This window comes from Lepidochelys olivacea (assembly GCF_965140295.1).
Source record: "Lepidochelys olivacea isolate rLepOli2 genome assembly, chromosome: 7".
NCBI lineage: Eukaryota > Metazoa > Chordata > Testudines > Cheloniidae > Lepidochelys > Lepidochelys olivacea.
In genome coordinates this window covers 78,690,906-78,704,141 of record NC_140417.1, presented here as the reverse complement: position 1 = coordinate 78,704,141, position 13,236 = coordinate 78,690,906, and the positions used below count along the sequence as shown (strand labels likewise).

The 13,236-nt window shown below is 41.8% G+C and overlaps 1 protein-coding gene across 2 annotated transcripts in view; it reads left to right on the top strand.

Annotated features, from left to right (window-relative positions):
• Nucleotides 1–13,236, top strand: part of JMJD1C (jumonji domain containing 1C) — a 303,815-nt gene that overhangs the window by 234,096 nt on the left and 56,483 nt on the right. For both annotated transcript variants that reach the window (XR_014712455.1, XM_084634509.1), the window contains exons 5-8: nt 4,848–4,972; nt 6,001–6,144; nt 6,266–6,458; nt 6,547–8,228. Coding sequence is in view for 1 of the 2 variants with exons in the window: in XM_084634509.1 (XP_084490635.1) it covers nt 4,848–4,972; nt 6,001–6,144; nt 6,266–6,458; nt 6,547–8,228 (2,144 nt within the window). In the remaining variant the exon portion in view is untranslated. The remainder of the gene's footprint in view (nt 1–4,847; nt 4,973–6,000; nt 6,145–6,265; nt 6,459–6,546; nt 8,229–13,236) is intronic.

Sequence of the window (13,236 nt, the reverse complement as noted above, 5' to 3'; positions counted from 1 at the left end):
TCAGAAAAGGATCTAGGGGTTACAGTGGATGAGAAGCTGGATATGAGTCAGCAGTTTGCCCTTGTTGCCAAGACGGCCAACAGCACATTGGGTTGTATTAGTAGGAGCATTGCCAGCAGATCGAGGGAAGTGATTAATCCCTTCTGTTCAGCACTGGTGAGGCCACACCTGGAGTATTGTGTCCAGTGTTAGTCCCCCCACTACAGAAGGGATGTGGACAAATTGGGGAGAGTCCAGTGGAGGGCAACGAAAATGATTAGGGGGCTGGGGCACATGACTTACGAGGAGAGGCTGAGGGAACTGGGATTATTTAGTCTGCAGAAGAGAAGAGTGAGGGGGGATTTGATAGCAGCCTTCAGCTACATGAAGGGGGGGTTCCAAAGAGGATGGCTCTAGACTGTTCTCAATGGTAGCAGATGACAGAACGAGGAGTAATGGTCTCAAGTTGCAGTGGGGGAGGTTTAGATTGGATATTAGGAAAATCTTTTTCACTAAGAGGGTGGTGAAACACTGGAATGCGTTACCTAGGGAGGTGGTAGAATCTCCTTCCTTAGAGGTTTTTAAGGTCAGGCTTGACAAAGCCCTGGCTGGGATGATTTAACTGGGAATTGGTCCTGCTTCAAGCAGGGGGTTGGACTAGATGACCTTCAGGGGTCCCTTCCAACCCTGAGATTCTATGATTCTAAGCAATGGTCTCAAGTTGCAGTGAGGGAGGTCTAGGTTGGATATTAGGAAAAACTATTTCACTATGAGGGTGGTGAAGCACTGGAATGGGTTACGTAGGGAGGTGGTGGAATCTCCATTCTTAGAGCAGTAGACCTACAATTCTTCCATAAGGAGTTCAGTCACAAATTTAATTAACACATTTTTTTAATGAGCGTCATCAGCATGGAAGCATGTCCTCTGGAGTGGTGGCTGAAGCATGAAGGGGCATATGAATCTTTAGCGCATCTGGCACATGAATACCTTGGAATGCTGGCTACAAAAGTCCTATGGGAACACTTATTCTTACTTTCTGGTGACATTGTAAACAGGAAGTGGGCAGATTTATCTGGCTAGTTTGACCTCATACTCCAACTCTCTGCCCCAACTGTGAGTCCCTCATCCCTGGCCCCACCCTGGAGCCCACATCCTCAGCCAGAGCCCTCATACCCCTGCAACCCAACCCTCTGCCCCAGCCCTGAGCCCCCTCCCACACTCCAAACCTCTTGGCCCCACCCCGACCAAATGAATGCTTTGTGCACCAATATGGAGGGCACCCAGGCAGCATGGAGAAGGAAACTGTCTGATGTGAATGCAGAGGGCACAAAAGCTGGTGTAGGGGAAAGGGAAAGGAAGTAGATTAGACAAGGAGGCAGGGGAGAGAAATTGGAACTGGCTGGGCAAGGACACTAGGACTAGGGGCTGAGTGGTAGAAGAAACTGGAACTGGGAGTCTGAGAGAGGGAATATAGGAGACTGGGGCTGGGAGCTTGCAAGTGTGAGACTTGAACTGATTACGCAAGGAGAATAGGAGCCAAGTAAAGAAACAGGGTGCGGGGAGGAACTGGCTATGGGAAAGAACTCTGAGGAACTTGCGGGATGGAGTGGAGATTGTTACTGGCTGGACAATGAGACTGATTCTGTGAACTAGCAGTGGGGGAGGAACACAGGGAGGGAGAGGAGACAGACCTGACAAGTAGGTAGGGTACAGGAGGAGCACTGGCATTGGCTGGGCAAACAGTCTGGGAGTGAGGAGGGAATTAGTATATGGACAGGGGGCGACTAGGTCTGGCTGAGCAAGAAAACTCTTGGAAGGCACAGGAAAGAAAAAGGGTCAAACTTGGGGAAAATGGGCAGAAGAGGAGTCTTTGCCCACGAGATACACTCCCTGTCAGACCCAGGAGTGGAATCCAAGATTCCAGAGTCTCATGGTTCCTCTGCTGTCAGCAATTATCAGTGAAATCCATTGGCAAAGTATGTTTCTCATCCCTCTCTAATGCTGGTCCACATATGGGATGACAACCTACTATTGCTATCAGTTGCTCCATTAGTTCAAGTGGCAAACATCTGTGTCGTGGATCTAAGATTCCAATCCTGCTGATGAATCATGGGTGTCAATATGATGCTGCATGATGAATTTTCTAGTTTTTTCAGTTTGCCCTTTTAAAACCCGAGGAAACTACAGGCAAAAACCTGTGTTAAAAACATTTGGGTTGCTATGTCAAGCTCTCAAAAGTTAGCAAATGCCAGGATTAAGTTTGTCCATGCAACTTTAATTCAGTCCCCTTGTTATATGCATTATGTTACTGTCTTTAATTACATGATCACATACTATTTTTTCCATTGGACCCCTTCTACGTTCAGAGCACAGGGTGGAACTGCTTTGGGGTGAATCAAGGTTGAGTAGTGAGGGACACTATTGCCTGCAGGGTCCCTGTTGCTTTTGCTGCAGAATTTGGAAGGTGTGTAGTGAATGAGGCAGTGGGTTGCAGAAAGAGAGAGAATGATCTCCTGGTTAAGGTACTTGAAAGCTGCCTTGGGGGAAGTACTATCCCTGTTTCTGCCACAAAGTTACCATGTGATATTTAGCAAATCACTTAAATCATACTTTTTCACAGGTGCCCACTAACTCTGTTTCTCATTTTCTGGGTATCCAAATTGGGACCCTGAGGTCTGATTTGCAGAAGTGCTGAGCAGTCACAGCTGCAACTGAAGTCAATAGGAGCTGTGCTTTGAACATACCAAGTGCAATATAATGCTAAGTTATTTTAGAAATCAGGTCCTAGACGTCTCAAATTGAGCTCCCAAAATTGTGGAAACATTTGATCCTTATCTTTGTGCCTCAACTCCCGAACTGCAAAATAGGGTTAAAACCACCCCTTCTTCTGTCAGAGGTGTCGTAGAAGGTAAATTAATGTTTGTGATGCATTCAGATACTGTAGTAATGAGAGAGAGGCCAAGTATACACTATAAACTTGCAGTGGTATAACTAGGTCACTCGTGTGTGAAAAATCCACACCCCGAACGATGCAGTTGTACCAACCTAACGGACGGAGTAGACAAATCTGTGTCGAAAGGAGGGCTTTTCTTGTTGACATATCTACTGTCTCTCGCAGAGGTGGATTAAATATGCCAATGGGAGAAGCTCTCCTCTTGACCCTAGTAGTGTCTTCACTGAAGCGCAACAGCAGCGCAGCTGCACGACAACAGCATTTTAAGTGTAGACCTGCCCAGAGATAATGAAAGTGAGAGGAATACATTTCTAATGCTCATGGTTGTGGGAAAAAGCTTGAAAACATGAACCCTATAGTCTCAGAAAGCAGAAGGCATGATTTTTAATGCTTTAGGATGAAAATGCTGAGCAGTCTTATCTATGTTGTGTACATAGCCTTCTTTTGGACTTGAATTTGTTCAGATACTGTGCATATACTTTTAAAGGATCAGGTTTAAGATTTCTTTAACAAGTTTACACTTTTTAAAACTAGAGCACAATTCTTTTTTTTAAATTAAGCTAAAGTTACAATAAAATGTTAAAATATACTACATTGTACATTACTTTTTCAGGGTCAGATTAATATTCAAAGAACCCGGCAAAAAGTTATGGTTTGCTGGCTGTTTTCTTATCAACATCTTTTTAAATCAAAATGATACATACCTTCCAAATATAACAAGACATCCTCAGCATACAATCTATTTTCTGTTCTAATCCAGACGATGTCTTGATGCCCTTTACTAAGTGGATTTTCTCACACTTATTTGCATATGGCTTTATTGCCAAAGCAACCAACAAGTTGGATAAGGGCAACCCTGTGTCATTCCCTAGACAAATTAAAAGGCAATGACTGATGGCCATTAACCAAAGCAGATGCTTAAGGATCAGTATACAGGACCAGTATGCCTCTACAAAACTGATCTAAAAAACCAAACTTTACTAAAATCTGTCTGAAGTACTCCCACTCCAGCCGGTCACAGGCTTTCTCAGCACCCATAGAAAGAAGCACACAGGAAGAATTTCAAGAATTAACACTGTAGATCAAATTCAGAGTTCTTCTGAGATTATCAGATAGATGCCTGCCAGCAATGAACTGAGACTGGTCTGGGTGAAACTATTTGTGCAAAATGACACTCAGTCTTTTTGCTAGAAGCTTAGCATAAGTTTTAGCGTCCATGTTAATTAAGAAATAGGTCTGTATGATACACAACTGGAATGATCTTTTCCTTCTCTAGGAATGAGTACAATTTCTGCCTCCGTCTATGAATCTGGAATCTTGTCTCCCTGCAATATACCGTTAAATCATTCATTTAAAATAGAACACAATTCTTTCCATCTTTTTGCAGCTTGTTATGGGGCCACTAGAAGAGACTTTGCTTTTCTGAACTACCTCAGTGGAAATAAACTTTGTGGTCAGTGATGGACAAACTTGGCAGCTGCAGAACCCAAACACAGAGATCTAAATTGTTTCTCCTGAAAAGGCATCTGAGCATGTGATCAGCTTGTTCAACAGTGTCCATATAATCTGCTGTGACACTCTTGCCTTTCAGCTTACTCTTCTATGGTTACCTTTCGTGATTTGGTTTTTTTCATGATTTGTCTTTACAGATGCAGCAAGTGTTAGTAAGATAAGAAAACCGTTATTTGAAAACATTCGCATAATTGACCTTAGAATCACCAAATCATGTTAAACATTCCCATGTATTCCAAAATGTCTTTTTGAATCAGAAGTAAAATGCATTGGCTGGCCAGTGTGCTAGATACACATCTGGTTTGTTAATCATTCCCTGCGCATTTATAAATGCTACATGATCAAAAAAAATTTTTTTTGGCTGAATTTCTCAATGTTTTTCTGTAACATTTTCCTTTTAAAGGTCCATATTCCTTAAACGGCTATCGAGTGAGAGTATACAGACAGGATTCTGCCACCCAGTGGTTCACTGGTATAATTACTCATCATGATCTTTTTACCCGCACTATGATTGTTATGAATGACCAGGTAAATATTATGACCCTTATTCAGAAAAGTTTTATGCCCAATGTAAATGTTTGATATTTTTTAAAGTGTTGTGGTGGTGTTAGATTTATTATGCTGTTCTCTTCAAATGGATACAAGTATATCCCTTATTAGTCTGAAAGTTATGTTTAAACAATATGCATTTAAGCAATAAGTCAACGTCTAAGATTTTAGGTTCTCTTATATAATCATTACCTGATTATTGAAATGCTTAAAATGAATCAGTCTCTAATATCTAGAACCAAGAAACGGTCTCTAATATCAACTCTGCTTCGAATTTGTTTCCCATCATTCCAATGATAACTTTTTCAGAAGCAGTTAAAATCTCTTTGAGTCATGTGATATTAAGCATTTATTTTAGTAGCTTTCAGTTGCAGTTGGTACTATTCCTAAAAGTTTAAAACAAGAATTTTCATGGCAAAATGGAGAATTATATTCCAAGAGAAACCTGGGAGTATTGAATTAGTGTTAATATAGTAAATGACTTGTCTTCCTTGAAGTGACCAACAGAATCAAATGGCAGAATGCAAGTTTGTCTAACTTAATGTTCAAATTCTTTGTAATTAACTTGCAAATTTCTTTATATGAATCTGTCGTCTTGCTCTGCATTTTGCCATTCTCTTTCACCAGTTACTTTCCTCTTCTTTTTATAGCCAGATTGTATTCAGTTTTTAAAAACTTGCTTAATGGTCATCCTCTAACAAGAGTTTGATCGCTTTTCAGTTTATCATTGTCAGCTTGGGGGAAAAAGGAGCCAATGTAATAGTGGTCTAATAAAACTGTTAACTTGAACACAAAATGATAATGCTTGGGTTTTGCTGCTTCCCCATTCCACTGAGAAGTCTTACAACAGGCTAGCTTGTCAAGATGAACTAGGGCTTTCCTTTGGATACTTTTTCAGTGTACCATATGAACTATGTATTTGGCACAAACATTGATGTAGGAAATATAGGGTAGACTATGTTTAAAAACCTGTTAATTATGGATTTCTTCTTCTTTTAATAAACCAGGTGTTAGAACCACAGAATGTTGATCCTTCTATGGTTCAGATGACCTTTCTAGATGATGTTGTTCACTCTTTGTTGAAAGGTGAAAATATTGGCATCACATCACGTCGCAGGTCTCGTTCCAACCAGAACAGCAACACAGCCCACGTAGATATATTTTCTTTTTCTACTTAAGTGATGTTTTGGTTTATTGTAAATGTTGAATATCTGTATTTAAACAGATTAATTAGGATCATGTTGGGTGAATTAATTATTTGATTATATTTAGGGGCATTATACACGTGCTCAAGCAAATAGTCCCAGACCAGCCATGAATTCCCAAACTGCAACACCAAAACAGAACTCTCACCAGCACCATCAACAACGGAATGCTCGTCCAAATAAAAGGAAAGGCTCAGATAGCAGCATGCCTGATGAGGAGAAGATGAAGGAAGAAAAATATGATTATATATGTCGAGGAGGTAGGAGCATTTTTGAAAGGGGAGGGGGAGAAATTCTTAAAACTGTCCCTGACTAAAAATGTAATAATAATTTCTTTCTCCTCTACAGAAAATCCCAAAAGTAAACATAAACACTTTATTAGTAAAAGAAGAAAACCTGAAGAGGATGAAAAGAAACTAAGTATGAAAAGAGTGCGGACAGACAATATCTCTGACTACTCTGAGAGCAGTGACTCAGAAAATTCAAATAAAAGATTAACAGATTCTTCATCAGAGCAAAATTCAGAGAATGAGTTGAAAAGCAAGAACACTTCAAACATAAATGGAGAAGAAGGAAAATCCCAGAGTAGTGAGGGGGTAGAGGAACAGACACTAATAGATAGGCAGTCTCCATGGGATGAAATACAAGCAGATAAAAATCATCAAGATGCAGAAAGACCAAAGTCAGCTGAATTAGACCTACAAGAAAAAAAATCACTCCGTCCAGCAGAGCAGCTGAAATTTCATAGTCAGAGTGCCAGTGATGCACGTGTTCAAGAGTGCAGTGTAGAAAATCGGAATACTATGGAATTGTTAACAAATGAGCAGTTTGTACCCAGGCCGCCTACACCAAAATGTGGTGGTGATGCAACTACTGAAACCAATTCTGATGAGGAGAGCCAGGAAAATGCTGCAAGTACCTTTGGGTTGCAGAAACTTCAGAAAATAGTGTCCTGTGGCAGCAATTTAAAACATCAATTTACAAATGTAAATTTTCTAGAAGTAAGAAAACGAGAAACTGATCAAAGTTGGGTTAGCGATGTTGTCAGTAAAATGGATTTGATACAGTCTGGGATTATGAAAACGACAGTAAATGAACATTTAAATCCTGAAAAAGAAAAAGTTCAACATGGCTCATTTGTGTCTTCATTAAATGTAGTTTCATTAGTTGAAGAGGGTAAACTACCTAAACAAAGTCCAGCCTCTGATGCTATGAAGTCAAAATCTAGTACTTCAGTTGATCATCCTAAAACAAAGTCATATTCTTCACCTGATGTTAAGCCTAAACTCACCCAATCTCCTGATACTGTGAAGTCAAAGGTTAGTTATCAGAACAGCCATGTTACTGGAGTATCAAGGTCAGCAAATAAAACTGAGCATGATGTGCCTAGGTCTAGTTTTCATCCGGTTCCAACTCGAGTTAGTGCGTTAGAAGCTACTAAAAGTCCTCTTATTATTGACAAGAATGAACATTTCACAGTATACAGGGATCCCACTCTTATTGGTCAAGAAACAGGAACTAATCACATTTCACCTTACTTACATCAGCATAATTATCCTCTTCATTCCTCATCCCACAGAACCTGTTTAAATCCGAACACGCATCATCCTGCATTAAGTGGTGCACCCCATCTGTTAACTGGGTCTTCAAATCAGACTCCATTATCTGCTATTAACACTCATTCTCTTAGTACTGCATCTCACCATTCTGTTCATCACCCTCATCTACTTCCTGCAGTGTTACCTGGAGTGCCTACAGCTTCCTTATTAGGTGGCCATCCACGACTAGAGACTGCTCATGCCAGCAGCTTAAGCCATTTGGCATTAGCACACCAGCAGCAGATGTTACAGCACCAGTCTCCACATCTTCTTGGACAAGCTCATCCTTCTGCTTCATATAATCAGATAGGACTTTATCCAATTATTTGGCAGTATCCAAATGGAACACATGCTTACTCAGGACTTGGTCTACCCTCCTCTAAATGGGTCCATCCAGAAACTCCTGTTAATGCTGAGGCTTCTTTAAGAAGGGTAAGTGATTCTGCTTTCTTAATTATTACTTTTAATAGTACTTTAAGGTCACTGGCTTGTATGCGCAAGTACAGTGGTTACAAAAATAATTGTTAGCCCATTTCCCAATAGTTGTCCATGAAAATGTTTTTTTTCCCCTTATATGCTCTTGGCAAAACTGCATAGAAGTATGAGTGTTCCAGTAAGATGACTGTTTCATAATGCACATGAATAGGGGGACCAAACTAAGAGGGCATTGGCAACCTTCATTCTGGCCTTTTCTAGCTTTTGCATGCTTGACTTTTTTTAATTTTAACTGACTTTTAACATAGCTGTTTTGGGGGTGGGGAGGGCGCAGTGGTTGTACATAACTTCCTACGGTTTTTAAAATACAGATTGAAGATACAAACATTTCATCATGTGAAACTATATTGGGTCATCAGTAAGGTTAGGACCTATAGATCCACAGCACAAAACTTTACCACTTGAATTAATGGTGTAACTGGTAGCAATTCACTACAGGGACCAGATACTACAAGGACTTTAAAAAAATCTTAAATTAATCTGTACCATAGAATCTCTATGAATAGAAATTCCATGCTTGAATAATGAGAGGCAGGAGGAATCTAGTACTGACCACCTGACCAGGATGGTGATGGTGAAATGCTCAGGGAGATTAGAGAGGCTACAAAAATGTAGTGCCCCCTATTCATTTGGTTCCTCAGCCTGGCTGAGGAAAGTTTTCCCACCAAAACGCTATAAACTGGGAGTCACCCTGGAGAGGGAAAGGGTCAAACTTGAGGGATCTTGCTTTCAGGTCCCCAAAGGCCAGTTCTCAAAAGGAACCCTGCATGCAGACCTGGGAGTCACCAGCCCCCCCCCACAGCCAGTGTTGCTTTCCCTGGCTCACTGCAGACTGTTCCAAAATGGCTTCTCACCTCTCCTGAGCTCCCAGGGAATGGCATCTCATTCCCTATTGGTTGCAGAGCAGACTCTGAGTGTGCCCTTGGCTTCCCCTCTCCCAGGGATAGTGTGCCCAGGATATAGTGTACTTGAACTTTCAGAAGGCCTTTGACAAGGTCCCACACCAAAGGCTCCTAGGCAAAATAAGCAGTTATGGGATAAGAGGGAAGGGATAAATGGTCAGTTTTCACAGTGGAGAGAGGTAAATAGCTGAATCCCTCAAGGGTATGTACTGGGACCAGTGCCATTCAACGTACTTATAAATGATCTGGAAAAGGAGGTAAACAGTGAGATGGCAAAGTTTGCAGACTATAGAAAATTGCTCAAGAGAGTTAAGGCCAAAATTCACTGAAAAGAGTTACAAAGGTGTCTCACAAAACTGGGTGAATGGGCAACAAAATAGCAGATTAAATTCAATATTGATTGGTGCAAAGTAATGCATATTGGAAACCATAATTCCAACTATACATTAAAATGATGGGGTCTAAATTAGTTGTTACCACTCAAGAATGAGATCTTGGAGTCATCATGGATAGTTCTCTGAAAACATCTGCTCAATGTGCAGCAGTAGTCAAAAACCATTAGGAAAAGGATAGCTAGTGAGACAGAAAATATCATAATGCCGCTATATAAACCTACCCTTTTGAATACTGTATGAGTTCTGGTTGCTCCATCTCCAAAAAGATATTCTAGAGTTGGAAAAAGTACAGAGAAGGGCAGCAAAAATGATTAGGGGTATGAAATAGCCTCTATCTGAGGAAAAGGTAAAAAGACTGGGATCGTTCCTCTTAGAACAGCGATGATTTTGCTAGTGGTCTATAAAATCATGATTGGTGTGGAGAAAGAGAATAAGGAAGTTTTATTTACCTCTTCACATAACACAAGAACAAGAGGTCACCCAATGAAATTAATAAGCAGCAGGTTTAAAACAAACAAAACGAAGCGCTTCTTCACACAACGCACAGTCGGCCTGTGGAACTCACTGCCAGGGGATGTTGTGAAGGCCCAAATAAAACTGGGTTCGAAAAAGAATTAGATAAGTTCATGGAGGATAGGTTCATCAATGGCTATTAGCCAAGGTGGTCAGGGATGCAGCCCCATGCTCTTGGTGTCCCTAAACCTCTCATTGCCAGAAGCTGGGACTAGATGAATCACTCGATAATTGTCCTGTTCTGTTCATTGCTTCTGAAGCACCTGGCACTGGCCGCTGTTGGAAGACAGGATACTAGGCTAGATGGACCATTAGTCTGACCCAGTATGTCCATTCTTATGTCCTTACGTTGTTAAGGGGATAAGTCACTCATTTTGCCAGTGGATTTCACAGCTGTTTGGTAGATAGTAGAGGAATGTTGAGACTCAAGAAACTCTGGTTCAGTTCTAGGTTCTGTAGGGAAGTGTGCTCCAGTGGTTATAAACTCTTTGGCCTTTGTCCACCTGTGTTCCTCACTGTCCCCCTCTTTTCCTGTCCATGTACACTCCTGGCTTCTGTCCCTCACCCCCTGCTCCTATTGAGACACAACCCTGGCACCTCTCCCTGCCGCCTCCTCTGCTCCTCACCCCTTGGCATGTGAGTCAGACTGATTATTTCTTCTCCTTCATGCTTCCTGAGTGTTAGCAGAGGAAGGATTGAGATGGTTTCAACAGCATCACTATTTAGTTCAGTGACTGATGCTACAGTGTCCCCTGGCAACCAGGTGTAGCAATTGCGTAAAAAGGCTTGCTCAGCCTCTGCCACCTGGGATGCAGCATGCTCAGTTCAGTTCGGATGTAGGAATGTGCTCAGTTCAGTTGAAACCTTTGGAGAGCAATGCTTCCAGTCTTTATCAAACTTCTGTTGAACAATCTGATTTTCAGAGGCTTATATTACAGTCTAATTTTGCTTTTCACAGGGGTAGCAAAAGGCAAGTCCCTAACACTAGGGCAACCTTCCTACCGAATTTTAAGTTCCTGCCTCACAACATGTAGGTGCTTGAGCTTCCCAGTGTTTGTGTAAGAATATTTTAACATGGGCAAAACATCTTCCTTTTTCTGATACTCATTCTTAGAAATGGCTGAACTATTGTAGCTGAGCCTTTTTCCAAATAGTTCAGTCTAAGGCAGACACCTGGCTGGAAAATATCAAGTGATTAAAGTTTGGCCAAGTCATAAGCAGTTAAAAAAAAAGGCCTCATGAGGGAAAGAGGAAGGCAATCTGAACTGTAGGTGTCTCTGTCAGCTTCACCTGTAATGAAGGTATAGAAAAATAAACTAATTTCACTTAGGACTCTGAAGTCTATTGGTCTGCAGGTATTCAGTTTCTTAATTATATTGATAACAGCAATTGTTTTGTGCTGACTGTTGTCTTCTAGTTACAGCCCCAGCCAGAGTTCCCTCTAATTTTCCCCACCCATGTGCAGAATGAATTTTGTTATGTGCACCAATATGGAGGTGATGTGATGGGGTGGGGCCAGGGATGAGGGGCTCAGGGTTGGGGCAAAGGGTTGTGGGGCAGGAGTGTGAGGGCTCTGGCTGGGAGTGCAGGCGCTGGGGATGAGGGGTTTGGGGTGCAGGAGGGTGCTCTGCAGCTCTGCTGGAGAGAGAGGACCCCCCAGCTTTCTCTCCCCACAGCAGCACCTGGGCTTGAGGGGGGAAGGGAGAGGCGGCTCTCCCCGACGCGGCAGCTCCAGGGCTGGGGCCACAAGATAGATGGCCTGGCCCTGGCAGGTCTGGGCCGGGGAGGGGTGTCATAGCAGGTTCGGGCTGGGGGAGGGGTGCCCTGGCCGCAGTAGGTCCGGGCTGTGGCAGAATTGGGGCTGCAGGAGGGACTCTGCAGCAGGTTCAGGTGCCCTGGTTGTGGCAGAGTTGGGGCCGGGGGTGGTGCGCTGTGGCAGATTTGGGTGCCCCGGCCGCAGCAGAGTTGGGATGCCCTGGCCGCGAAAAGTGCGGGCCGCGGCTGGGTCGCCCCTCCCCTGGTCACAGCAGGTTGGGGGCCAGGCTTGGTTGGAGCTGGGGGAGTGGTGCCCCTCCCCCTGGCCAGGTCAGCTCCCCAGGCAGGTTCCCTGAGCGTCTGTGTGGCGCTAAATAGGCTGCTGCACAACTGCTCAGCTTACAGGGACCTTAGGCCCCAGCAACCTTTTTTGATTTCCTCAGAAACATTACTATGTTAAAGCAACCTTTTGGGTTTCATCGTGAAGTGCTCAGAAGTCAGGAAGTGAGAATTAAGGGTTTCACATGCAAATCTACTCCCTTGTGTGCATTATGATACAATTATTAATTACGACATCTTATGCTATATTTCAGTATAAAAATGTTTCTATCATAGACACTTCTGTCTCCAAGGTAACAAGTCATCATTAATTTTACATAAGTTATCAACTTCATTTAAAACAGCCTACACTAGTTTTCAAATAAAGATTATCATAATGCATTCAAGCAAGGAGGTAGAGTTAAAATTGTATATTCACACTTAAATTTTGTATTTCCTAACTTTTGAATACTTAGCTACACAACCTTAAGATTTCCTTAACATAGTTTGTAGTTTTAATAGTACTGTACTAATTGTGTGATTGAGTTGTGTAAAACAATTTGGCTAAATATAACAGGTTGCCTAGGCTTATCGATAGTTAATCATTTGTAGCATGGAGAAAAATGGTAAGAAAAGGGAAGGCTTATTCTTTTGTTTTATATTTACACTTGAAAGATAGTCCCAAGAAATATTAAACCTTATTTTCAAAGAAAATATTTGAACACTGATCATTCAACAAATTAACTAATAATTGAACTTACACTTATTAAACTGTCAGTGGTTTGTTAGTTTTAAGGAAGTTGTTTAAAGAGAGGCCCGGAGTTGAAATTGTAAAATGATCAAGCTCGGTATTTGAGAATCAAACCTATCTCAGAATACATGTGGAAAATGTAAACATTTTTATACGCTATAAATCAAGTCAGTGGCATACTCAGATATCCCTACTCTATCCAAATATGCCTCAAAAACTTGGGGGGAAAAAAGTATCTGATTTGTAGTGGTAAAGTATATAACTTACTCTCTGTTCGTTGGTAAGTTTTTAAGAAAAGGTATGATGATGAT